General features: G+C 43.9%; 1 protein-coding gene across 3 annotated transcripts in view; it reads right to left on the bottom strand.

Annotated features, from left to right (window-relative positions):
* The window catches only part of cadm1b (cell adhesion molecule 1b), a 131,665-nt gene that overhangs the window by 22,257 nt on the left and 85,212 nt on the right, over positions 1 to 24,196 (bottom strand). For 2 of the 3 annotated variants that reach the window (XM_056440845.1, XM_056440847.1), the window contains exons 2-5: positions 22,133 to 22,153; positions 14,926 to 15,072; positions 11,519 to 11,671; positions 9,043 to 9,180 (exon numbers count right to left, since the gene is read on the bottom strand). In XM_056440845.1, the coding sequence (XP_056296820.1) occupies positions 9,043 to 9,180; positions 11,519 to 11,671; positions 14,926 to 15,072; positions 22,133 to 22,153 (459 nt within the window). The remainder of the gene's footprint in view (positions 1 to 9,042; positions 9,181 to 11,518; positions 11,672 to 14,925; positions 15,073 to 22,132; positions 22,154 to 24,196) is intronic. The other variant, XM_056440846.1, reaches the window with a different exon arrangement.

The following is a 24,196-nucleotide window of genomic DNA, read 5'->3' as shown; positions in this document are numbered from 1 at the left end:
TGTAACACATTTAATGCACTGTAGGTATATAAATATATTTCCAACAGTTTGCCCTCTGTTAGAAGTTAACTATCGTCTACTTCTAAGGGATTTGACTTCACTCTAAAAATCTATGCAAGCGTAAAAGTGACACAGAAAATGAGTTAATCCCAACCATCTTTAGTTCTAGTGAGGTGATCAGCGGTTACGCTCCCAGAACAATGCCATCTTGTAATTTTAATCGGCCCTGAGCACCTCAGAGATCAATTATCTGGTGATGTGGATTCTGTAGACGGCATTGCCCTGGCATCCAACACCACTGTAAAGAATCTTGGCGTTATCTTTGATCGGGACTTGTCCTTTAACTCCCACGTAAAGCAAATCTCAAGGACTGCATTCTTTCATCTACGTAATATTTCAAAAATCAGGCACATCTTGTCTCAAAAAGATGCAGAACAATTGGTTCACGCGTTCGTTACTTCGAGACTGGATTACTGCAACTCCTTATTATCAGGCTGCTCTAATAAATCTCTTAGGTCCCTCCAGTTGATCCAGAATGCTGCAGCTCATGTTCTCACTAAAACTAAGAAAAGAGATCACATCACTCCTGCACTAGCTGCTCTGCACTGGCTCCCAGTAAAATCAAGAATCACTTTTAAAATTCTTCTCTTAACCTACAAAGCCTTGATTGGTGATGCACCATCATATCTTAAGGAGCTTGTAGTACCATATTGCCCCACTAGAGAGCTACGCTCACTAAATGCGGGACTACTTGTAGTTCCTAGAGTCTTAAAAAGTAGAATGGGAGCCAGAGCCTTTAGTTATCAAGCTCCTCTTTTATGGAACCAGCTTCCAATTTCAGTCCGGGAGGCAGACACAGTCACCTCGTTTAAGAGTAGACTTAAGACTTTCCTCTTTGACAGAGCTTATAGTTCGGGCTGAATCAGGTTCACCTGGTCCAGCCCCTTGATATGCTGCTATAGGCTTATAGCTGCCGGGGGACGTTTAGGATGCACTGAGCACCTATCTCCTCTTTTCTCTCCTTAAGGATGAATTTTCATCTCTCAATCACACGTTACTAACTCTGCTTTCTCCCCGGAGTCCTTTTGACTTCACGTCTCATGGGGTCATCGGACCCCATGAGACGTCATAGATCCTATCTGCTTGATGGATCATCGAGGTCTGGGTCGTGGAATTCCTGCTCCTGACTGCGCCACTGTCCTGTTGAGACTCCGCCCACTGTTGAGACTCCGCCCACTCCTCCTCTCTACCGCCATCTGCCTGATGGATCGTGGAGGTCTCCATCGTGGAATATGCCTACTATGAACTATTCATACACTCTGTCATATTCATTGAATGTATTTAAACTCTAAATCTGTCCTTCTGATACTGATGGCGCCGCGGACGGCCGCCTCGGTGCGTTGGTGCGCGATGTTTTTTGTTGTTTTCGTCTTAAATACTGTTTTCTGCTGTGATTCCCGGAGCTCTTTCACCAGAGAAGAGCTCATGAACATCAGGGGAACAACTCCAGCGGATTTATTTCCAACGTTTTTAACTTCTGTGGAGTTACTGGACATTTTTGTAAAAGGTGTGCTCACCTTCGCCCACGCGGTGAGACGCCGCCGGAGAGGGAGACGCTCAGGGGCGCTTGTACGGCTACGGAAACGGGGATCTCGTACAGCGCTGCCGGGCATATTTCTCTCCAACGTCCGCTCTCTGTGCAACAAACTGGACGAACTCCAGCTGCTGGTGGGGAGAGACAGAGACTTCTCCTCATCCTCTGTCCTGTGCTTTACGGAATCATGGCTAAGTGGATCGATACCAGATTCTGCGCTCCAGCTCGCTGGCTTCCAGCTGTTCCGAGCGGACCGGGTCACGGAGCTCTCCGGAAAAACAAAGGGTGGAGGAATCTTCTTTTACCTCAACAACGGCTGGTGCAACGACGTAACGGTGATTCTACAGCACTGTTCGCCGGACCTGGAATCTTTTATCATTCACTGCAAACCCTTCTACTCCCCACGTGAGTTCGCTTCATTCATCCTGGCCGGAGTTTACATGCTGCCGCAGGGAAACGTGCACGAGGCACAGCAGACCCTGGCTGAACAGATACGGTGTGTGGAGCGGACCTTCCCGGACTCTTTAGTTATTGTACTCGGGGATTTTAACAAAGGAAACCTCAGCCACGAACTCCCTAAATATAGACAGTTAATTAAATGCCCTACCAGAGAGAAGAGCATTCTGGACCACTGCTACACAACAATCAGCAGGGCCTATCACGCCGTCCCTCGAGCTGCACTGGGAAACTCTGACCACGTCATGGTTCATCTGATTCCCTCATACAGGCAGAGACTAAAGCTCTGCAAACCTGTGGTGAGGAAGTTCAAGAAGTGGACCAGTGAGGCTCTGGAGGATCTACGGGCGTGCTTGGACTGTACTGACTGGGATGTCTTCAGGACTGCTACCAACAGCCTGGATGAGTACACAGAGGCTGTAACTTCCTACATCAGCTTCTGTGAGGACAGCTGTATTCCATCCAGCTCCAGGGTGAGTTATAACAACGACAAACCCTGGTTCACAGCGGAGCTCAGGAAGCTAAGACTGCAGAAGGACCAGGCATTCAGGAGTGGGGACAAGGACCTGTACACAGAGTCCAAATACAGGTTTAGCAAGGCGGTGAGAGATGCTAAACGACTGTACTCTGAGAAACTGCAACAGCAGCTCTCAGCAAACGACTCTGCTTCTGTCTGGAGAGGGCTCAGGCAGATCACCAACTACAAGCCCAAATCACCCCACTCCATGAACAATGTGCTTCTGGCAGACGAGCTCAATGAGTTCTACTGCCGCTTTGAAAGACAATGGAGCAGTCCTGAGACAATCCCCCACAGCCCCATCAACAAGCCACAGACCCTCAGCCCACCCTCCCCCAGCCCATCAGGGGCTCACACCTCTGGAGCACCCTCCATCAACTCAGCGACGACCCTCGTCATCCTGGAGAGAGACGTCAACAGGCTGTTTAAAAAGCAGAACCCCGCAGCAGCGGGCCCGGACTCCGTCTCCCCCTCCACCCTGAAGCACTGTGCTGACCAGCTGTCTCCGGTGTTCACCGACATCTTCAACACCTCCCTGGAGACATGCCACATTCCAGCCTGCTTCAAGGCCTCCACCATCATCCCCGTCCCCAAAAGACGCAAGATCACAGGACACAATGACTACAGGCGCATCGACCTGACCTCTGTGGCCATGAAGTCCTTTGAACGCTTGGTCCTGTCACACCTCAAGACCATCACCGACCCACTCCTGGACCCCCTGCAGTTCGCCTACAGAGCCAACAGGTCTGCAGACGATGCAGTCAACATGGCCCTTCACTACATCCTCCAGCATCTGGACTCCCCAGGAACCTACGCCAGGATCCTGTTTGTGGACTTCAGCTCTGCTTTCAATACAATCATCCCGTCCCTGCTGCAGGACAAGCTCTCCCAGCTGCACGTGCCCGACTCCACCTGCAGGTGGATCACAGACTTCCTGACCGACAGGAAGCAGCACGTGAGGCTGGGGAAACACGTCTCAGGCTCCCGGACCACCAGCACCGGTTCCCCCCAAGGCTGTGTTCTTTCCCTCTGCTGTTCTCCTGTACACCAACAGCTGCACCTCCAGTCACCAGTCCGTCAAGCTCCTAAAGTTCGCGGATGACACCACCCTCATTGGGCTCATCTCTGGTGGGGACGAGACCGCCTACAGGTGGGAGACTGACCACCTGGTGACCTGGTGCAGCCAGAACAACCTGGAGCTCAACGCTCTAAAGACAGTGGAGATGGTTGTGGATTTCAGGAGGAATGCAGCCCCACCCCCCCTCTCATCCTGTGTGACTCCCCGACGCTGTGGAGTCCGTCCGCTTCCTGGGCTCCATCATCACCCAGGACCTCAAGTGGGAGCTGAACATCGGCTCCATCACCAAGAAGGCCCAGCAGAGGATGTTCTTCCTGAGGCAGCTGAGGAAATTCAACCTGCCAGGGAGATGATGGTACAATTCTACACGGCCATCGTTGAGTCCATCATCTGCTCCTCCATCACCGTCTGGCACCCTGCAGCCACAGCCAAAGACAAGTGCAGGCTGCAGAGCATCATCCGCTCGGCCGAGAGGGTTATCGGCTGCAATCTGCCTTCCCTACAGGTCCTGTTCACTTCCAGGTCACTGAAGCGGGCCAGAAAGATTGTCGCTGACCCTCCCACCCTGGACACTCCTGTTCGAGTCCCTCCTCGGGAGGAGGCTGCGTCCATCATGACAAAGACCACCCGCCACACCAAAGTTTTTCCCGTCGGCAGTCGGGCTCATCAATGGAACCCGGACTGACTGACTGTCACCCCCAGGACTACCACCTCTTCTTCCACCTTCCTCTCTCCTCCTTCTTCCCGCTCCTTCCTCTTCCTCTTCCTCCCACTCCTCCTCCCTCCTCCTTCTTCTTCCCTCCTCCACACACGTCACTTTAACATGCACTTTAACTTGAGGCCTCCTCCACACACATGCCACTTTATTTGCATGCACTTTAACTTAAACACACGCCACGCGTAACATACACTTTTAACTAAAACACACCACTTGAAGCACACACCCAAACACTTTCACATTACTTGTTGTCTTTCTGTCGTGTTGATTGTTGTTTGTTTGTCATGTCCAAATGTTGCACCTTCCACCAAAAAAAATTCCTCGTTTGTGTAAACATTCCTGGCAATAAAACTGTTTCTGACATTACATCTATTGCATCTGTCCATCCTGGAGAGGGATCCTCCTCTGTTGCTCTCCTGAAGGTTTCTTCCCTTTTTTTCCCCCTGAAGGCTTATTTGGGAGTTTTTCCTGATCCGATGTGAGGTTTTGGGGCAGGGATGTCTATGTGTACAGATTGTAAAGCACTCCGAGACAAATTTGTAATTTGTGAAATTGGGCTAAACAAATAAACTGAATTGAATTGAATTGAATTGAGTTGTTCCTGGCCAAATGACAACACACATTTCACATAAAGAGCTCGATTGTCATCACCCAATTAAAACGACTAAAGCGCAGCACTAGGTCACATTTTTAAGGTCAATGAGGGCGTTTGTTTCCAAGTGCACCTGCACCAAAGAGTTTGGTGGAGTATGAATTGGAGGGGTGTGATGATGAGTCATTATCCTCTCAGACAGTCACCATAATTGTCTCATACATATCACAGGGCTGCATTACTAAAAGGGCTCCGGAAAAGATTGGTGCAGAGTAAATGTGGTGGGATTTGGCAAAATGTTAAATTGGTTAATTTCTAATCCTGAAAACCCGCACACTTTATTCATTGTTACACTGTTAAATCTCTCAATCAATTTATATTTAATCTGGGAAATATGTCAAAAAGAAATCAACGTCCATTACTTGTGGTTCATTCTTTTTTTTTAAGGTAAGATATTCTGATTCTGCTGGACATCGGGTTGAAAGGTGTGCGTTTGCGGGGTTCGAGAGAGACACAGCCGATGTGTACTGTGTGGATCTTGTTGCAAGGCAGCGTTGTCACGTGATTGTGTAGTTATGGCAGAGTGGCCTCATTGTTAACGATGCCTTCCTTGGCTTGTATCCAGTACCGCTGCTAGCCATGTTGGTGCCCTAAGCATAACTCCTTCATGATGCCCCCCTGAGATAGGAAAGTGACCCACGGCGATCGTTGTCGACGGGGACGGGGGACGGGGGACGGGGACGGGGCTGCTAGTGAGAGTGTGCTTACCTGTGTGCGCGGATGTGTCGGCGCGCATCACGGCAGAGCGATGCGACCCGAGAAGTGTTAACGGGGGGGTGCTGAGCGATTAAGTATATCTCTTGTTCTGCCTGTTTTGTGATATACATGCCTAAAAGGCGCCTAATATTTCTAGACTGAAATAATATCGGCATTATAATTATTATAACTATGAGGATTTTTTTAGTTGCCTATTCTGTGGTGCCCCCTCAGGACTTGGTGCCCTACGTGCAGTGCGTAGTGCGCGTTATGGGAGCGGCGGCGCTGCTTGTATCCATGAAGTCAGTCAGTACTGGATCGTAGAATTCGATTATTTGCAGTTTTACAAAACTGTCTCGTTTGAAGGTACTGTCTAGTTCAAAATAAATATTTGACACATAGTTTATATTTGTGTGTGAATCCAGTGTCTTTAATACATTTTACAATAACTTTGTTCTATCTCTTGTTGTCTGCTTTGTAATCGCTATCATTTCATTTGTTATCCGACACGTACTTCACAGTTTCCAGATAAAAAACTACAAAGGTCAACACTGTCAACCTGTATTGTGAGTGTGTTTTGAGGGCAGAAGAGGTACTTCAAAGTTGAATTTATCTTGTGGAGTTATGTTTCGTGTGACATGTCACGACTGCAGTCCCCTCGATGGAGAACACTAAAATCCCTGCTGATATTGTGCAAAAAAAACTGAGCTTCCCCGTAATCACAAAGAGACATCTTTAACCAAATTAGCACACACCTGCCTTGTACTACGTTGTCTGCATGACAAGGTAGTACACTCTTATGATGTTGTGCCTCTCATTTGACGTTTGCACAATGAACCATACCAAAGGGATGGCATTTCAAGGTCAGAAAAATAGCTTTGCGTGTGTTGAGGCGCTGTCATGGAAAAGAGTCCTTGCTTTGACTTCTAGTATCAATTATTTTTCGGCGCGATATCTAAACAATTTGAACATGAAAAACAGTTTCCAAAAACTTCTGAAAGTCTTAAATCAAGTTTGGAAGATCAAACTCATACAGCTGTTATCATTGTTCAGGCCAACCAACAATTATCAAGTGTCAATTATCAATGTCATCCAAGCCCTGACGAGGAAAACAACTGCAGATCAGGTCGTGGAAGGACTCAAATCTGAATGCAGAGGAGATTTGAGTGTTGCAGCAGAGATGTCAAATCAAACGCTCTTGTGAGCATCAACCACTGATCAGTCCCAGCGCAATCAAGCGTCGCCTTTTCTTAGGGTGACATTTTCCTTCAGTCAGTTTCGAACCCGAGTCTTCTGCCCGCCAACGCACTGAAAAGCAGCCACTGATGCAGCATTTTCAAACTGGCTTCGGCATTAAGATGATATGGATGCTAACTCGCTCCAGAGTAGGACAACAATTGTGCCATTAGACTATCGTAAATTTGTGTTATTAAATATGAATAATACGGTACCAAGAGGGTTCATACACTGTCAAATTGTGGCTTTATAAATAATGTTTTAATCATTTACAGATCAGTTATAAACCATTAAGAACACCTGAAGGGTTGCCAGGTTGTGGAACATGTTGATGAATTAGAGAGCAAGTGTGTCATGCTGCGGGAGGATTTTCCATAACCTGGCAACATCCCAGAGCTCTGGGATGTTGCCAGGTTATGGAAAATCATTGTCACTGAAACAAACTTGATCGTAGTTTTATTTACTGTGGTATATAGACAATAACTATATCCTATATATGTTTATTTTATTCACGTATTTTTCTACTGAGTACGTATTGTTGTCATAATCAAAAATCCCTCAAAGCTAAACTTGAAATTGCAGCTTCAATGGTGGAGTGCATTTGTCTTTTTAAGGAAATGTGTAAAGCATGACATTCTAAACTGTTTTCTACCAAGTAAGCTCGACTTGAATGAAAGAAAAAATATTATCGTGTAGTTTCACAGCATCACATCCACATTTTAACGAATCTCCTCTTGTACTTGAGCAGCAGTAGCAGCCAAGCACCGGGCTCCACCACATCTGAATAACATTGCATCCGTCATTTATGCTAACAAGCATTTAGCCACCTTGTGTGTCGAGTCTCTCTCAGGCCGAAGCCCATCAGTCCCCTACCTGCCAGCATGATAAATGGTTGCAAAACCAATTTGGCTAATTTGAAAGTGTATTTAAATCAGCCAGTATATTTCCTTCTTGCCAGTACAGCCGTCTTGTCTGCACACAGATGCAAGACACATATGATCACAGAGATGCTTTAAAGTCAGTGTGATGTGTTTTTTAATCTCAATGCGTGTTCCAGCTAATGAATTGTTTAGTGCATCCATAATGAGTAGTGATTGGCTTTCTCGTGGCGACAGGAGGACATGACTCTCAAGCTCTCTCTATGTATCCAATGGCACCATTGATTAGCCCCGCTCAGCATTTCAGTGGCATTTCACTGATCTAAACATCCTGTTGTCTGTCCCTCCTCCGACACAACACTAGACAACTCATAAACAGAAATTGACTTTGACTCCTGTAGGGAACACTGGAGGCACAGATGGCATTTAGCTTCAGAATCGCTCTTGTCTAAATATTTCATCTCTCAGCAAGCCAAATGAATCCTCTCCATTCTAATACATATATAATTTGACAACAAGCCCAGAGATATCCAATCTGTGTAAATACGATATGACTAAAATGAATATCCTCCATCGCTGTACAATAAGTATGTAATGAATAATTGATGACCCCTAATCATAACGGAGAGGTAATGAGGATTTTTCACCACCCCACATTATATATCCCTCTTGGCAACAGCCTACAGCGGACCGCAGGCACTGGAATGAAGATGAAATGTGCAGATATGAGTTGATAACTATCTTTATAAGGTTACGGTAAATAGAAAAAGATTCAGGTTTGTCGTTAAAAAAAACATAGATTTCAATAAAAAGTTGAAGTGTAGCTAAATGTTTACCGTAAATATTCAAGCATCTCTGAAATGAAAATAATGGCACATTTTTTGTCAAACTTATGTGTAACATTACATGAGACTGGACAGGAGCTCTTGCAATTTTGAATCCATATTGTGTAATCAGTTCATGCTGTAGAGGAGCAAGCAGCCCAGGAGTATGGACAGTGGATTTTATACATGGTCCAAAAAAAGAGAGAGAGAAAGCAGTATTTTACTTCCTGTTGTACTCCCGATACATACCAAAGACATCATCAGTACAACACACATTAATGTTTTAGAGGAGAACTACATGGTGTTCACAGAGGAAGCCCCCCCCCTCCCCTAGAGACAGGGACAGGCCTGGAGCATGTGAAGTAAACTGGGGGAGGGTGTTATTCTACTGACCTGTCAGTTCTTTGTCCCCTTTCATCCATCTGATGGAGGCGGCCGGCTTGCTGCCCATGGCTATGCAGGTGAGCTGCGTCTCGTTCCCCTCGCTGACCACATCCTCACGGCTCTCGATGATTGGGTTGCCTGGCGGGACTGAGCAACGGGAACAGTCAGAAACACACCGGCGCATCGTTGGTAACACTGAATTTGTGTTTCTCGCATTTAATATGAGTTTATGTCAATAATTCATCAATTAATGAATGTCAAACAACAGTTATTTCATACATCGATATTGAATTTACACTTATTAATAACTTAGAAATGCTCATAACAACAGGACTTTGCTTGAAGGGACACACATCCAGTTAAAATGTTACAAATGGTGATATCATGTGTGAAATGATGGTAAACACTTAATTGAATTTATTTTTTATACTAAACAGAACATGTATTGGGTTGGCATTTGTCCCTTCTTTTAACTAACACGTCTGTCCGGCATGAACAAGGACCGCTGGCTCATGCAACAACATGGAGATGTTTGCATCTGACTCGCAGTTTGATGAATAATGTTGTTGTCATTGTCAAAGTGTCATTTTCTATAGGACCAGGATCAATTCATACAATATTAAAGTGACCCCCATTTAACATTTAGTTGGAGTTAAAGTTAAGTTACTCTTCAAGCTGGTCATAAAGTAAAGTATTGCACAATAAGGTTGATTTGATGGCACTGGATGAAAAGTCATGGGATCATCATGCTGAGGGGGTAGATAATGTATATATCTGCATCAAATGTCATGGCAATTGATGTAATAGTTGTCAAGACACTTTACTCAAAACCATAAATGTCAACCTGTTCGTGGCGCCAGAGAAAAGTCTGGGGATTTGTCATCTGAAGACCATGAATGAACATTTCATGGAAATATATCAAACAGTTGTTGAAGTATTTAGGATCAAAGTGGTGGACCCATAGACTACTAATCACATAAACTCATGGTTACTTTAATAGGTGAACAAAGGGAGTTCATAAAACATCCATTGATTTTATGTCTTAACTTAGGGATGCACATTACTAATTTCTTTTCAGACTAAGTACAAGTACAAATACTTATTTTTGAGTACTTTCCGATAGCGACTACCGATATGAGTTGTTAAGAATACTATTAAAAGGCTAGCAACAACTTTGAATACATGTTTTATTTTCACCAGATGTTCCTGTCTTTCTGACTCTAACGTATTAACTTCCCTCCTGTTACCTTTATATTTACTAACATATTTACCCTTTTGGTTCAATTTTGAACAACAAATAAAAAACTAAAGAATTTATTAGAATATTATTGTTTTCCAAGTTTAAGTGTGAGGCACTTTTTGTTTTTGACTTTGAAAACCGAAGAATTAAAACATTGAATGGGGGGGTCAAATTAAATCCTAGGGAAGGGAGAGGGGGAATATTGGTCGTCAAATGACCTGGCAAACACAAGGGTTAAATACAAAACATGATCCTGTTGCTGACACTTTATTTTTACATCCACACAGGGAAGAGTTTGCAGCAGGGATGGTTATAATAAACCATTTAATCAACAGTATAAAAATGTGGAAGATTAATCAGCTAAAAGAAATATTACAAATAAAAAAGGAAAACCGAGAAAGCTTGTCACGTAAGTGAAGGAGAGCTGGTCCACCTTAATGGTCAGACCCCTCTAAGTAATCCACTTCCCTTTAACCAGAAGGTAGCAAGCAAGACTTAAGGAGTTGTCGCATTTATTCACTGACAAAAAAACAGAAGCACCATGAGTCATACTTCAGATGTGCATTAATTAAGCATGTGTTTCATTTAATACATCATTGTAAAGCGTTATTCGACATTCTATACCAAAGTTATGCAAGCACATGTGATCCTCTGGGTATAAAATGTACACAGAATAGGATGAGGCACAATCCTTCTTTGTATAAGTCATTGCACAAACTTGCTGAACTCAAGTTACTTGAATGCAAAAAGTCAGTGGGGTGTTCATTTCAAGGGCTCTTCAACCCTTGGTTCAGAAAATACTGCAGCTAGGCTTCAATTGTACAACGAGAGTAATTACTTTAAAGTGCTTTTAATTCCTTTCAATCCCCCAGGATGTCTGCATGTATAATAAAGCTTAACTGGAGTCATTTCACTCCAACGCATCAAAGTGTGGCACAGCTGACTCTCAATAGGGAATCCTTTGGAGCAGCCAAGTCAACATTCACCAGGATTCACGGAGTCACAGCTGCCAAAGCCAACGTGGTCTAAGCCATCCGTTTCAGCATCTGCTCCTTTTCGTTCTGCTGTTGAGCACCGCGAGAGCCTAATTGGCTGACATTTTGCTTCAGTTGCTAAGATAAGTAACAGGATCAAAGATTACTATTATTCCATATTCACCATATATAACCGAGCGGGATGCAATAAAAATGTGTGCGAAGAGGGGTGGGATGTGTGTGTGTGTGCGTGTGCGTTTCTCACACCTACCCAGGACAGTGATGTCGGCGTAGGCTTCCTGAGGAGGATCTGTGTAGAGCTGGCACACATAGCGTCCTTCATCGGAGAGTGACACATTGGACAGAGACACGCGCAGTTCGTTGTCAGAGAAATTCACCAGCTGGAACCGGCTGTCCTTCAGAGCTGCGGGGATACATGTGAGACAGAGACAGTGAGGACACAGAGGACGGGGACACACACGTGAGACGTCGGGTGAGAACAGAAGAGGGGATGGAGGAAGACAAAGGAGACGCAGGGAGAAAATGAGATGATCGAGAGTGGGAGGGGGAGAGTGGGATGTCGGGGATGAGTGCTGCCCTTTGTGGGCTTTCTCCTTAATTGAGTAAAAGAAAAGTGAGCTTCAGAATGATTCATACAAGTTGATTTATAAAGTCGCTTTACAGTCCACAGAGCACTGGCACCGACAGGAAAGTGTGACGAGTGCTCCTGAGGACTCCTAACAAGCTAGGAACCCTTAGCAAAGGGCTGCTGCTGGTCATGGATGGATGCTTGGAACTCACATATTCCAGAATAAGGGAGAGGCATTCAAACATACATGATGAAGAAAATCACAGTGCGTAGGTAGAGAGGATCGGATGCCTGAAACGCCAAATCAGAAGTAGCTGGGAATCTGTATACTAATGCCAGTTAGATTAGCTGAATTTAATTAATTAATGTCGTCAAACGAGGTTAGCCATCTCAAGTTGTTCCTCTGCTTTTCTTCTGGGTCAGCTCTCATCCCAAAGCAGCGCTCTTAAACACCAGCTTTGGTTGATTTGATTGGGAGTCCTTTTGATGTTTTCGACCTGACTTCTTTATCACGTCTTCTCTGCATCTTTGGAGCTAACGAACTCTAGTCAGCCCCCTGTTGAAAGCACGGGGAGTTTGTTATTCCCTTCAGGCTTTACACTTAGCACCATGATCATTACCCAAGGTCTCGGGGTAGTGTCAACATGAAACCTCATCCCCTAAGATAATTTAAGAGCTCCTTGGAAGTCTCTCCTGAAAGGGAAACAATGATGCACTTTGAGTGCCGAAGAGCCTGCTCGGGAGGGAAACCCTTCACTTCGGAGACACTCAATGAATGTATTTATGCCAGGCAGGTTTATAACTGACTGTACATAAAAGCACAGATCAGGAACCTCTTAGTATTTAGATCTTTTTCAATATAAATACATACTGAGGCGGCAACTATCTTTTAATTTTCATGTTGATTTGGTTTATAAAATAAATCAGTTCACACTCATAGAGGACCAACAAAAGGAGGACAATATTTACATTCGAGAAGCGGCAGCCGGTGAATCTTTGGTAGTTTAACAAGACAGTCTTTTGGCAGAGTATCACTTTAAACATGAAATCTTTGCAATACAAAGTCAGACAACTCCTGCGGAAAGATGCGGTGAATGAATAATGGTGTGATATTGGATCACCGTCCATAGAGGTTCACCATCGCTGATAAAAGCTCATTCCTTCCATTTCAGATGACAACTCGCCAAATTGCACGTCATTTCGCATATATCTAGCAGGAGAAATACCTCATTCCAGCAACACTTGCTCAGCCTCTTTACCTATGACACAATTCATCTTTATTTGCTGCAATATAAATGTGTTTATCTGGCTTTCACTGGTACTGTAGAGCTGTTATCATTCCGTATGCTGTTTGTGTGTAGGTATCGGTTCCTGAGGCTTGTAGCGGCTGTTCTTGGAGCTCCTGGTGTGTCTCTATGTCGCTGCTGTTTACTTCCCTGTATACAAAGATCTGCCACTGTGTCGGGCGGCCCCGTTGACAGGTAACAATGCTACTGACTGAGGGGGGTCCCCAAAGAACCTTCAGTCCTTCAGGAACAAAGTCTAGAATAGAGCGAACATAGACCCCATTACGAGGAACACAAACACACAGCAGTGGCCTGATAACATTTTAGCCGCCTGTCCGAAATCTGACATCTATTCGTAACTAATTGCAGAAAAAAACGTTTGTGTTTTGTAATTGTCAATTGGAACTACATTGACTGAGGCAGATACAACAAATTGCTAACAGGAGCAGCTTAATTAAAGAGCAAATAGTAAAAAGGTTGTCTTAACCTCGTGGAGAGATGTCCTGAACAGCACAGAAGTCATATTGATTGTTACCAGGATCCAATTATCCAATTACATGTAGAGCATGACATGACCTATGCTTTATATGAATGCCTTCTTCTCTGTCATATTCTCAGGTAGCCGTTGGTATTTTGTACAATTAAAATGAAGATGTGTTCATAAACTCCTCTGATGCTCTACGGAAGTGGAACACTCTTCTTGTTACCGAGACTTGTGAAATAACAGCTGGAATGCAAGATAGACAGAAATGAAGGGTGTTTCTCGTTCACCTTGAATCTTGGCTTCGATCCCAGATACAAACAAGTCAAAAAAGCAGAGAACAAAACTTGGTGGGAGTAGCCCATATGCTCATGCATAATCATAATGTTCAATATCCTAATCTAAGAGATTATCGTAAAATCGAACAGTGACAAGGACACAGAAGTATTCTCATTATGGTAGCAGTCTGTATTATCTCATATTCATCTTGCCACATTCTAAGCGTAATGACTTGTATAAAAGAGCCATAAAGTCAAGGACAGATGGAATCACGGTGAACCTAAAGCTGGAGCTGATCTTGTCGTGATATCTGATACCGCTACTGTAAATGTCAACAACTGAATGATCCCTTTAGTACAGGATGCCCTGAAATGTGAAACTGACACAACAACACAAACCTCCTCTGGCAGCTCTTCTTGTGAAACACGTTCTCAAACTACACAAATGTAGGTAAGTTAGCCTAAAGTCTGAAATACAGGCAAGATGTTGTGAATACAAAGATATAAGGGAAAAATCTCTTCAGCTACAAATTGGATCTTTAAGAGCTAAAACAGTCGGGTCAAGTTCCATAAGGAAGGAGCAAATTAACGTGAACAAATGAATGATGTGTTAGTTTGAGTTAATTTGCACATGATTATTGAAAAAAGTGACAGCCCTAGTGCATTACTCGATCAACTTTAATGATGAAGTAGCTTTTTAAGGCCAAATGAAGGTCACATCATATTCAGGTAATAATTTGAAATTTCATTATCATTTTAAAATCTTGTTCATTCACATTCCACATGTTTGTGTCTTGATATCTCCACTGAAATTGATTATCATGGAACTGTTGGGAACTAGGTCCTCGACTACGAAAACAGGACTTTGATTTAAAACAGAAATTTCTTTTACAGTCATGTTGGAGATATTCCTTTGATGATGAATCAATATTAAAATTAGAGGCAAACACTTTTCTTCTTTTCAAATTGTCCCAATGCGTTTGCGTTTTTCAGGCTTACTTCTTTAAGATTTCAAGAAATTGTGTCCGAGGCACGAGTACTCACGTCTAACATCTTTGAAGTAGATGGTCTGCCTGTTGGGATTGAGCAGCTGGATGACGGAGTCGTCGTTGTCCTTCACTCTGCAGCTGATGGTGGCCAGTTCCCCCTCGATCACCGACACGTTGTCGGTCGCCAGGTTCTGACCTTCGACTTCACAATACGGGAACAAAATTACAGATGGGAAAAATTAAATATCAGATGGGAGGCAAGCATTCCTTGGATATTTAGAGGTTATCAAACATTTATATTTCCTACAACAGGGACTGCATGTAATGCACAAGGTAAAGATGCGTGAATAGGCCACGTATATTGTTTGGTTGCAGCCGTACCTAATCCATCTAATATCAATGCCATGTGCAGTGTTTGTCACTATTGATCTCCCCAGCTCACAGTGGGCCCTGTGAGTCAGTGCCAGACGGGCTGTAAGCTCTGCTGCCCACGAACTTAGGGAGAGAGGAGAGGGGAGGAAGAAAAAAGAGACAAAGAAAGAGTGAAAGAATATGGCGAGTAGTTGAAGAGAGGGGGGAGTTACACAGAGAGGGAAGAGAGAGATGAGCCGGGCTGGATGCTGTTTATGGTTGAGCTTTATCAGAGCCCTCCATCTGATGTTCCATGCGACCAATGTGCGCTCCGTGTGCTCAGCTGCTCTGTGTCTCGAGGAATGAAAGTGCTGTATACATCTGAGTCACTCTGCCTGTATATTGTTGCCACAGACAGGACCTGGACCGTGTCACCCTGACTCATACTTCACACCACATCCCGACACAAAAAGCCTGGCTAAGTGTCCCCCAGACTTTCAAACGAGGGAACGAGGAAAGGGAATGAGAAGTCACCCTGTGTTGTGTCTATCTGGCAGGAGACAAACAAGAGAGAACGGTGAATACGTTTTAATGCCTCAGATTCCACCGACCAACTACAGCCCCAAGGAACATCAGAAGCACATTTGCATGCCCAATTTGTCAGACACCTCTATTGCTTTCTGACATTTACAAAGTGGAGGAGAAAAATCACCTGCATTTTTAGATAGGGATAATGGGAATAGACAACCAGACTAACATGATTCAAAATGAACTCTGTGAATGTGGCAAGCAATAAGAAATTAACCTCCTGTGGAGAAAAAGCTCCTCAGACCTGTCTAGTGTAATGAACTGCGCATTTCATTTCACTGTGCTGCCAGCGATCAGGTTTAAGATATAATGAAGGTAATGGGTAAAAAAAGGCACACATTATGTTCAAATAGTACACATTGCAGCCCATAAAGGGTTGTTAATGCTGTTTATATTTACTTCTCGCTAATGGGCATTGACATCATCTATGTTAAATAGTGAAAATGTTCACAGACATGAACCAAAATATATTGCAGAACAGAAGGAACACATTTTCTGACTACCTCCTAACAGCCTCTAAGGGCAGAGAGGCCAGCAGTATATGGATGAGGGAGAATATAAATAAATGAAGGGCTTCTCAAACTCTTTTTCATAATGTTTATAACGTCACAGTTGAAATGGACTAGCCGGTTGAGCATATCATTTTCTAAATAAACGGAAAATAGATCATATTAGATTAAGATCATTTGCCATATTTTGCCATATTTTCCAGCTTGAAAGCTGGACAATCCAGGACGTCTGGTCATCGTCCTCTAGCTACATATTTATCTTACAGACATTACAGTTATATTGTTCTTCTTATTTAAGTCTGAGCATAAATGATATGTTGTGCATAAACTATTATTTAAGGTATACGGTTAAGGTTTGGGAAAGTTTGTGGTTAAGTGAACATTAATTGCACGTCTGTCACAGTAATATGAACTCCAGTTACTTCCATCCACCACCTTTATGTTACACTTGTTTATACACTACCGTTCAAAAGTTTGGGGTCACTTAGAAATGTCTATATTTTTCAAAGAAAAGCACTGTTTTTTTAATAAAGATAACATTAAATTAATCAAAAATACACGCTATACATTGTTAATGTGGTAAATGACTATTCTAGGTGGAAACGTCTGGTTTCTAATGAAATATCTCCATAGGTGTATAGAGGCCCATTTCCATCAACTATCACTCCAGTGTTCTAATGGTACATTGTGTTTGCTAATCGCCTTAGAAGACTAATATCTGATTCGAAAACCCTTGTGCAATTATGCTAGCACAGCTGAAAACAGTTATGCTGGTGATATAAGCTATACAACTGGCCTTCCTTTGAGCTTGAAGTTTGTAGAACAAAATTAATACTTCAAATATGAATCATTATTTCTAACCTTGTCAATGTCTTGACAATATGTTCTATGAAATGTTCAATTCAATTGATAAATAAAAGTGTGAGTTTTCATGGAAGACACGAAATTGTCTGGGTGACCCCAAACTTTTGAACGGTAGTGTATATGGTGCACAATATTTACTTCATTGGCATTGGACTTAAATCTTAGGGTTCTGAATGATCTAATATCGAAGTAAGTGTGTTTTAGTTTTATGATCTACTTTAGTTCAAAATGAGAAGAGTGAGCGATTAATTGCTTCCTTGCAACATACAAAAAAGAAAAGTAAAAAGATGAATGATGAGTGATAATCATAAGCATGTCAAAATAATGTTCATGTGGAGAGCTGAAGTGTGCACGTTTGTAATAACATCAAGAGCTCCCTCCTCTGCACATGTGCTATGTTTTGCAGAAGATGAGGCAAAAGGAATGTCAAGTATTTTGGCTATTTTATTTCACAGCCGTAAAAGTAATATCTATTTGGCAGTCGAAGCAGCAGCAAAGAGCAGCCTTAAAGCAAGGTTATTCTGCGGCCAATCTGTTGGACTGAGAGAAAGTGAATGCAAAAGATAATTTCTCCATAAGGTTTAGTAGCCCCAAGCCAGGTTGGTCCCCCTCCAATATCCTAGCCTCGGCTCATCTCCAATTCAAAACACACATAAATAACGTCGTTGTGATTAGCACTCCCATCAAAGGGAAAACAGGCCACTTTGTGCAACATGGAGGGTTTTTGCAATTGGAGTAAACATTTTCAATTGCCTCGGCATCCTGGTCATGATTGGGTGCAAATGAGGAGAGGCAGTCATTAATTCTGGGCGGTGGGTGGGGATGGAGGGGGAGTGGGCAGAGGCATGGCACAGATGACTGGCTGATAAATTCACACTCATTCCAGCAGCTGTCTGGAAGAGTAAAGTGCCTGTATCTCTCCACATGGCTGCCCTCCTGTTCCCGCATCACAACATACTGAATGAAACAGTCAGAGGGAAATACAGACCTTCAAAAGTCTGTGTGCTCTCTGAAGGGGATGTACAATGCGGCATCAAGTGTCTGGCATGGAGGCTCGCCTCATCAGCCGTAGAGCAACTGCCCCCCCACCCCACCCTGCAAACCAATTTTATGAAAGTTGATGAAATCAGGAAATGTTAGCAGACAGGGCCCTTCCAGAAGTTTGGAGACGGGCACCTTTGAATAGAGCTGTCTCCCTCTTTGAACTCTCTTGTTTTCACATCAAAAGACATGAAAGGGGGAGAAAAAAGAAGGACTGCCAGCCACCAATTCCTCTCCCTTGAGTCATTGCGGTCGGCAGCAGTCGTGTCCTTTCAAGGAACAACCAGGACCGTAGCCAGTCATTAACAATCAAAGTTTCTCCCTCTCCTGCTCTGACGCTTCCTTTTTACCGCTCCATGTCTTTATCCAGCTCAGTCACCTTTCTCCTCATGATGAAATACTGTTTTAAGAATGTTCACCAGTTAGAAAGTGTCTGTAATGAATGCCATAGCTTTTCAAAAATGTCATATTTGTCATTATTTGTTTTGTCGCCAAAAACAAGCTCTCGGTTGTATAATGATGCTTCAGCATGACTTGAAAATAAGACTATTCCGCCTCAGAAAGTCACCAAAATATTCAAAGCTATGTCATTTTACTGAAGTAAATTAAATGACCAATGCTCTGTAATTATAAGTGTACAATGAATTTGTGGAGCAGAAATGTTTAGTCTTGCTGTAGCACCTGGACAAGACGTGTTTGCAGCATTCAACACTTTCTTTCTTTCTTTTGCCCTAATGTGGTTATACTAAAACCAGAGAAGTACTGTCAATGATTCACAGCAACCTCACATGTTTTGAGCAGTGGTGTATAAAGTACCCAAAAGTCATACTTGAGTAAAAGTAAAGATACTTGACTGGAAAATTACTCAAGTAAAAGTAAAAGTCACCTATGAGAATACTACTTGAGTAAAAGTATTAAAGTATCTGATTTTTTTTGTACTTAAGTATCAAAAGTAATTTTCTGATATTAAATGTACTTAAGTATTGAAAGTAAAAGTAAAAGTAAATGCTGTTAATAAAAAAAACAAAGGGTCAGAATTTTGAGAATTATGAAGTTTATTTGTTTGGGTGCTGTGGCCGCCATGAACAAGGAGTATGAGCTCGGATGAGCAATATATGAATACTATGAAATTACTAAAATATAAAAACACGATTAACACAGAAAAAAGCAGAACCAAAAGTAACAACCAAAATCATCACTTTAAAGTGAAAAATGTATTGTTCATCTTCAAAAGAAGTTGATTTTCAAAATGGACAGATTTCAGTGTCGCTCTTCTGGGGCTGAAGACGAGTCCTGCGATGCTGAAGAGCCGTTCACCTGGTGCAGGTAGAGTGTGTCTAGCTTCACAGGCCCTGATGGTGCAGGTAGAGTGTGTCTATCTTCACAGGCCCTGATGGTGCAGGTAGAGTGTGTCTAGCTTCACAGGCCCTGGTGCAGGTAGAGTGTGTCTAGCTTCACAGGCCCTGATGGTGCAGGTAGAGTGTGTCTAGCTTCACAGGCCCTGATGGTGCAGGTAGAGTGTGTCTAGCTTCACAGGCCCTGATGTTGCAGGTAGAGTGTGTCTAGCTTCACAGGCCCTGATGCAGGTAGAGTGTGTCTAGCTTCACAGGCCCTGATGGTGCAGGTAGAGTGTGTCTAGCTTCACAGGCCCTGATGCAGGTAGAGTGTGTCTAGCTTCACAGGCCCTGGTGCAGGTAGAGTGTGTCTAGCTTCACAGGCCCTGATGGTGCAGGTAGAGTGTGTCTAGCTTCTCAGGCCCTGATGCAGGTAGAGTGTGTCTAGCTTCACAGGCCCTGGTGCAGGTAGAGTGTGTCTAGCTTCACAGGCCCTGATGGTGCAGGTAGAGTGTGTCTAGCTTCACAGGCCCTGGTGCAGGTAGAGTGTGTCTAGCTTCTCAGGCCCTGGTGCAGGTAGAGTGTGTCTTGCTTCACAGGCCCTGGTGCAGGTAGAGTGTGTCTTGCTTCACAGGCCCTGATGCAGGTAGAGTGTGTCTAGCTTCACAGGCCCTGGTGCAGGTAGAGTGTGTCTAGCTTCACAGGCCCTGGTGCAGGTAGAGTGTGTCTAGCTTCACAGACAGCAGCACACAGTTGGGAAGCATTTCAGCAAGTCAACGTGATCCACGTCTCCATCCAGCTGTTTGCTGCTGTCATGCCTTGAGATGACAAAGAAGAAGTCCTCTTCATCAGATGAACTGGACCTGGTGGCATCACCTAGCTGCAGGGAGGGTTCTTCCATGTGCTGCTTGATGTAGTCCATTCCTGAAATAAAGTGAGAGTATTACAGACATGATAGAATTAATAACACTTCCTAACATGTCATGACCCCAACTTAAAGTTTTGTACAAAATAGTTTGTTTTAATTTGAAGTTTATACATTTAGTTTCATGCCCTGTCCGTGCATCCAAAGTTGATTTGTGAATATGTACTTGTATCTCTGTAGTTAAACACAACAACAGTCCCAAATCAATATCGTCACCATTACTGGACCGTCACTCTTATAATATTAATACAAATAATTATAATAATGCTGTAATGATTAGCATTATATTTTAGCTAAGACGACTCAAATCAACAAATTCTCACAACTGTCAACACTTCTTCAGCTCATTAACTCGCTAGAGATCTGTCTGCTCCACTCACGCTAATTGTCTCATTTAATTGACGATAGCTAGCGAACGTTAGCCTAACATACAACATGTGTCGGACAATCAGACACCTGTTTCCCCCCCTCTCCTGCCAAAGATATAATTTACTCCAATCCTGAGGACAACACTGCTAGATATCTTAACAGGTTTATGATGACTAAACATTAACGTTGCGGCTCAAGGGATTACTCTTAATTTACCTCAATGTGTTTCCTGAGGTTGGTGTGTTTTTGAAGGCCATATCTCTGTAGCTTTTGGTCGGCATAAGAGGCACTTCATCCGGTAGGAAGAAACTTTCACTCCGACCAAAGAAAAGAGTTCGCCCTAATATGGCCACGGACGTTGATCTTGGTCCCCGCGGTTGTTCGAGTAGCTTCCATTGCTGCTCCACATGAAATGAGTCGTATCTGTAGCCCCTCGCTCGCTAACATCCTGGGCATCACTGGGAAGAGAAAACACGCGGCAAGGACCACTGATCCCCAACCTGGTGTTCGTGCTGCGTTCAGGTGCGCTGCGGCGTGTTCCACAACAGTCCCCGATGTTTCTCATGATTATTTTTTTCCGTAGTAACGAGTAACGATACTGTTTCAGGGGAAATGTATCGGAGTAAAAGTACAAGTTTTCATTGCAAAATGTAGTGAAGTAAAAGTAAAAGTAAACAGAAATATAAGTAGTAAAATAAAGTACAGATACCCAAAAAAACTACTTAAGTAAAGTAACGAAGTACTTCTACTTCGTTACTATACACCACTGGTTTTGAGGAAGTTATTTATTAAAGTGAATTAGACTAAGAGGTTAAGGGTTTGTTCACCATCTCTATTAATGTGTTTGTTTGCAGCTGGACATTCAGAGAAAGGAGAAGGCTGCCGCACAACTCACTTACAGCAGGATATTTTACACCTTTGGTATAATTGGTATTGCTAAACCGCAACTTCTAAAGTGCACTCTCTAGCATCATAGAGCTCTGTACAGTTCAGTAAAGCTAATTAGAAACAGAACAACTTAGGTGGCATTCAAGTGGTCTAAATACAAATTAAAATATGCCATTACATGTGGCCAAATGTTGATTTGAGGATTAGAAATAAAAAGAGTGGATTGGCTTTGTGATTGCGTGGCTCTCTCCTCTTGGAAAGAGGAAAGACTAACATAAACGACCATGAATGTAAATATGCACAGATGAACAGACTGGGACGGACAGCCAATCAACAAACAGACGGAAGCAAGCACTTCCAAATGAACAGCAGGTAGCAAAAAAGAGCGAGTACCTGTCAGGGTTTCAGCAGCTCCTGTTGCAGTGCAGGACGAGAACGGAAGAGAAGGAAACAGACAGGTTGTGAGCAGACAGAATACAAGCAGTCATATTCCACTGGTGAAAAAACCTATTCAAGTGACAAATAAAGCTGTTGAAATTCATTAAATTCAATCTCCATATGCTATTTGTGTATTCCTCCCCCCCCAATTAAGACACACACAAAAAGCATCATAATGAGTAATGATTCTTTTTACTCCACAGGTGTGTACGATCCCCGACATAATGGGCCATTTTCTCTCTTCATCCAGCGTTATATTAATATGGAGGAAAAGAGTGTATATGTGGACCCCCCCCCCCCCTAGTGTCCCTGATTGAGATTCCAGCCAGCCCTGCTCCCGACCAGCCACTGCCTGGTGGCGCTCCCCTGGGTCCCTGCGGTGGATCCTGGAGAAGAGAGCGCCCATTCGGAACGGTGCCCACCCAAACTGGCATCTCACAGGGAATGGGAGTCTGACGTGTTCCCAAGTCCCCGCAGCAGTGCTCAGGGCCTGTACCCCCGGGAGAGCTTCCATCATTCATTGTCTGCTATCCATAAACAACCCCCCCCCCAACCCCTTCTGCTCTCTCTCCCCCCCTCTCTTTCTGTATCCCTCTTGTTCACTCCTCCCCCCCCCCCCCCTACCTCCCTCCCCTGCCCTCTGCTGCACACCTATATCTAAATTTTTATATTTCACACACCGTCTTTTTTATATTGACATTTCACACACACTTTGGAGCTTCTTTCCTCTGGCTGTGAGCAATGTGGGCTTCAGTGGCGAGCGTACGGTATGTCGAAGTGACTGCTTGTCTCACTTGTCATTCCCGGTGTAATAAGGGTGTACGGTATGACACATGTCCTTGTTAAACTCTTTTGTGCATTTTCATTGTGTCAGCAATTCCCTCGGGACAAAAGACGTGTGAGTGACAAATCACACAGGATGGGAAACACATTTTGAACATTGCCCAGGCGCCTGCTTCAATACCTCACATGGCTTAAGACTCTGCTTCTTTAAAAACGTCCGTTGTCAGTCAAAACAGTGTCTTTATTATGCATTAATTCAACATAATGAGGCTTCTGGGGCAATTCTGCTTCAGCTGAAAGAGATTTGAACAAAATGAGGCTGCGAGGTTGATAGCCAGACTCAAACTCGAGCTTGAATGAGTACAGCGTACGCATCCCGGTCCAACCAGCCCTCAGGACAGCCCATAATGAGGATTTTGAGCTGCTTTAATTGCCAGGTAATTATTTTGTTGTAGCAACATTATGTAAATGACTTATCTTGTATAGATAGATAGATAGATAGATATATACTTTATTAATCCCCAAGCAAGATTTAAATGTAAAAGCGCAGCACACAAGAATAAAAAACTAAAAACAAAAAATATAAGAGGGTTAGGGTGATCTGTGCCTGATAGACGCCTGACAGTATCCAGCTCCCTGGCGGTAGGATGTGGTATCTCTGGTGCAGCGGAGGGTGGAGGGGTTGTCTGGATGGACACCTCCAACTTCTGTTCCAGGTGCTCCAAGGAGCACCCCGGTGTGCGGGTCACCAGGTTTCCCAATTGTCTCCACGGTTTCCACCAACCGCTCCAGCTGGCAGCCAGCAGATGATGCAGCCATGGCACCAGCAATGACAATCAGGCTATGTAGCTCCCTGGGCCTTGCCTGTTGGAATGCAGCTCCCTGGCAGACAAGCACACAATGCAGCGGTTCCAGGAAAAGCTCCAGCATCTCCCCACTTTGTGCTGGCAGCGAATTGGCCTTCCCTGGTCGTCTCGACCCTAAGCTGTGTAACCTCGACTCTTCTTGTACATTCACCAGTTCTGGTGACAAGAGATGGGAGTCCCTCAGGATCTTCCTGTCGTCCACACCTCCACTCCCAGATGGTTGAGGTGTAGGCGCAGGTGGTTCTCATCGGCCTCCACCACCCTACTCACCTCTCCGCGCCACTCTCCTCCGGTGGTGGTTCCCACACCAATCCACTTCAGAACACTCACCACGTTCCCTCCTCTCGCTCCCATCCCTTAATATGCACAC

This window comes from Pseudoliparis swirei, chromosome 20 (genome assembly GCF_029220125.1).
Source record: "Pseudoliparis swirei isolate HS2019 ecotype Mariana Trench chromosome 20, NWPU_hadal_v1, whole genome shotgun sequence".
NCBI classification, from domain to species: Eukaryota; Metazoa; Chordata; class Actinopteri; order Perciformes; family Liparidae; genus Pseudoliparis; species Pseudoliparis swirei.
Note: the sequence above shows the minus strand (reverse complement) of the source record. Positions and strands in the feature narration are given on the sequence as shown.